The sequence below is a fragment of the Octopus bimaculoides genome, chromosome 25 (genome assembly GCF_001194135.2).
Source record: "Octopus bimaculoides isolate UCB-OBI-ISO-001 chromosome 25, ASM119413v2, whole genome shotgun sequence".
NCBI lineage: Eukaryota > Metazoa > Mollusca > Cephalopoda > Octopoda > Octopodidae > Octopus > Octopus bimaculoides.
Window position 1 is genome coordinate 27,320,991 of NC_069005.1, and position 3,680 is coordinate 27,324,670.

The 3,680-nt window shown below is 35.6% G+C and overlaps 1 protein-coding gene across 1 annotated transcript in view; it reads left to right on the forward strand.

The window, feature by feature from the left end:
- LOC106882216 (inactive hydroxysteroid dehydrogenase-like protein 1) overlaps positions 1-3,680 on the forward strand; it is a 13,511-nt gene that overhangs the window by 4,277 nt on the left and 5,554 nt on the right. Inside the window, exons 3-5 of the mRNA XM_014932813.2 lie at positions 478-588; positions 2,551-2,609; positions 3,248-3,292. Of these exons, the coding sequence (XP_014788299.1) occupies positions 478-588; positions 2,551-2,609; positions 3,248-3,292 (215 nt within the window). The remainder of the gene's footprint in view (positions 1-477; positions 589-2,550; positions 2,610-3,247; positions 3,293-3,680) is intronic.

The following is a 3,680-nucleotide window of genomic DNA, read 5'->3' on the forward strand; positions in this document are numbered from 1 at the left end:
AGCTTTGTCACACTCTGTGTCACGCTGAATATCCCCCGAGAACTACGTTAAGGGTACACTTGTCTGTGGAGTGCTCAGCCACTTGCACGTTAATTTCACGAGCAGGCTGTTCCGTTGATCGGATCAACTGGAACCCTCGACGTCGTAAGCGACGGAGTGCCAACAACAACATATACATGTACACACACACATGCATGAACATTGTATGTGTGTGCATGAAGGTGTGTTTATTAAACAGGTCAAATGCCTCCTTTCCTCCCATCAGTCGTGAAGGTTCTGAAAAAAAGGGGATGATCACTACCCTTCCTCTTCAGACCAAATCCTAAAGAGTAACAGAACCCAGCCCTTAATTCTAAATATTATTTTATTATTATATCAGTAGATAACCTGTTCTATCTAACATATTATCTACTAGTGTCATCTTAATTAACTGGTTATCTTAATCATTCAATTCTTGTTTATATTTCATTTTTACAGCACATCAATTCGGTGTTGAAGTCATTCCAATTGTTGTAGACTTTTCTGCTAACAGAGAAATTTATCATAAAATTTGGTCACAGATAAAGGATAAAGAAATAGGAATTCTAAGTAAGTGCTAATACCTCATATTATATTCTTGTGCAATTTTTTTTTAAAAAAGAATGTTTTATATTGAATTCTGGTGGGAGAGGGTACATTGTTAAAATAAGTAGAACAATGGTTACAAAATGGTTTGTGTTGTTTGTGATATTTAGTTATGTTTATTTATGGGGTTGATAGAATTAAGTTTAATCAGATACTGGTGTAGCTGTGATTGAGTGTACCTATATGCCTCTTAGAAAATTTGTGGCCTGTTAGAAATATATGTTAAAATCTGAATTTTTTTCCTAATGTCGTCCATGTGTGTGTGTTTGTGTGAATGTATTATATATATATATATATATACACACACACACACATAGGTATATATATAGAACAAGTAGAAAGATAAATTTTATTCAACACATAGATACTGAACAGTATAGATATAAAGGATAAAATCCTTTTTTTTTATCTATACTGTTCAGTATGTATGCGTTGAATAAAATTTATCTTTCTACTTGTTCTACCATACATTTCAGCGCTTTGAAAAACAAACTTGTTTGTTTACATGCGGCGTAATAAATATATATGTACTTGTGTGTGTGTGTATGTATATGTGTGTAAATATGTAGATATTTATGTGTGTGTGTGTGTATATATATATATATTTATGTATAGATTGTCTGTGTATACATGTATGTGTGTATATTTGTATATATATATGTGTGTGTGTGTGTATATATGTATTATCATTATCCTTTAACATCCATTTTCCATGTTGGCATATTTATTTATCTATTTATTTATTAGAATTTGGAATAAGAGAAATTGACTGTAGTGTACAAGAGAGAACACTGTTCTGCTACAGACATGTGATGCATAAGAAGGGTAACTATTGGGTAAAGAAGTGCCAAGTTATCCAGGTGGAAGGAGGCAGCAGGAAAGGAACACCAAGAAAGACATAAGGATGTGGTGACAGTTGATCTTAGGATGCTCAAGACCTCAGGTGAAATGAAAACTGGAGATGCTTTGCTCCATCTAGAAACTACAGGAGTTACTTAGAGGTACTGCAAGCTCCTCTTTCTGAATTAGGAAGAAGAAAACCTTGCACAAACACTTATTGTATACACTTTGTACCTGCCTGTACAGCACCCACAATCTGTGTCTGTTCACTTGTCACCCATAACTTATGTCTGTCTTGTTAACACCTGCAGCAAATGACCAGTCTGTTGAGTCAACACCTGCAGCAAATGACCAGTCTGTTGAGTCAACACCTGCAGCAATACCAGTCTGTTGAGTCAACACCTGCAGCAAATATCTGTCTGTTGAGTCACATCCTACAACCAATGTCTGTCTGTGGAGTCACTACCTATAGCCAATAACTACCTGTTGAGTCACTACACTACCACAGCCAAGATATCTGTTGAGTCACTACTTACAACCAATAACTGTCTGTCTAGTGAACACCTAGAGCTAATGTCTGTCTGTCCAGTCACTAGCTACAGCCAGTAAATGCATAGCTGATCAAAAGCCATGTTTATTACTTTGCACTATGTCTTTAGTTTATTTAGCAATGGGAGCAGTACTAGTTTAAATTAGCATTCTGTATAGCATACTTAACCCAGTATATACTATGTTCTGTGTTGCTAATATCAAAATCTTGCCTGCCAGATAATTGCAACACCAGTGATTTATTAATCACTGTTTTTCTATATCAATGTAGGTTAAATTTGTCTTAGCATGTAGGGCTAGTGGATGCTTACTAATAATGATGCAATTTCACCACTGCTGCTAGACACTAGTGTCTTTTAGCACTATACATCTATAAGAGATGCTTTTTAGACAAATGCCACAGTTTCCAGGCTTTCTACAGTACATCTGCATTAAGTATAATACACAGACTGCTAATTTGAACTAATACTGCTTTCATCGCTAATGACAAATTAGTTGATTTATCTATATGTTTATTTATTTATCAAATTTTTTCAGTCAATAATGTTGGAGTTATGTACCATTATCCACAGTTATTTCTTGAGGTCCCTGAGGAGGTGAGTTCTCTGTTTGAATTTCACATTGGTCTGTTTTATATTGAGCTTCAAACTGGAGTGTAAAATTATTCTAAATGATAAGCTGAAGAGAGGGGCATTGAATGTGGAGTGGTTCAGTTGATGGAAACATAGGCATAGCCATCGCTCACAACCATGTGTTGGAAGTGGAGGGGTGGATGTTGTTCAGTCTCAACCCAGATCTATAATTAAAGGTGTTATGATTATGACCATTCCATCTTTCCTTCAGATGTACTGTATCTAAGATCTCTTTATTTAAAGGGTCCTTCACTTTTTTTAACGTTGGTTGGATGAAATTTGAAGGAAATTTAGCTACTATTTCTAGTAGGTCAAGTGACTATATAGAACAGTCATGGGATTTTCTGAATGGCATGCCTAATGAAAAAAATTACCTTGAATTTTTTTAGTAGTGCAACCTGTCTGTTGATCAGCCATGTCTCGTGCAGCCCAATTTTCATTGAAAGATTGCCCATGCCTGATATAAAAGCTTCCCCATTGGCTGAAATAACTCTTTAAGTTTCCCTGTAGACATGCAATGCAAGAGAAATACATTTAAAGTATGCCTTCGTTATAATTCTATTGGAGTTTAACATTGTTTTTATCATTTTGTTTTGTTACAGAGACTCTGGCAACTTATTAATGTCAATATCTCAGCCACAACTATGGTAAGTGTTCAACTGACTTGCTTAACTCTTTAGCATTTGGGCCCAAACCATCCCAGATATTCTAACAGTTATATGCTCAAACTGGCTCAGATATTCTACCAATTATATGTTCAAACTAGCCCAGATATTCTCCCAGGTATATGTTCAAACTGGCCCAGTATTCTCCCAAGTATATGTTCAAACTGGCCCAGATATTCTCCCAGTTATATGTTCAAACTGGCCCAGATATTCTCCCAGTTATATGTTCAAACTGGCCCAGATATTCTACCAGTTATATGTTCAAACTAGCCCAGATATTCTACCAGTTATATGTTCAAACTAGCCCAGATATTCTACCAATTATATGTTCAAACTAGCCCAGATATTCTACCAGTTATATGTTCAAACC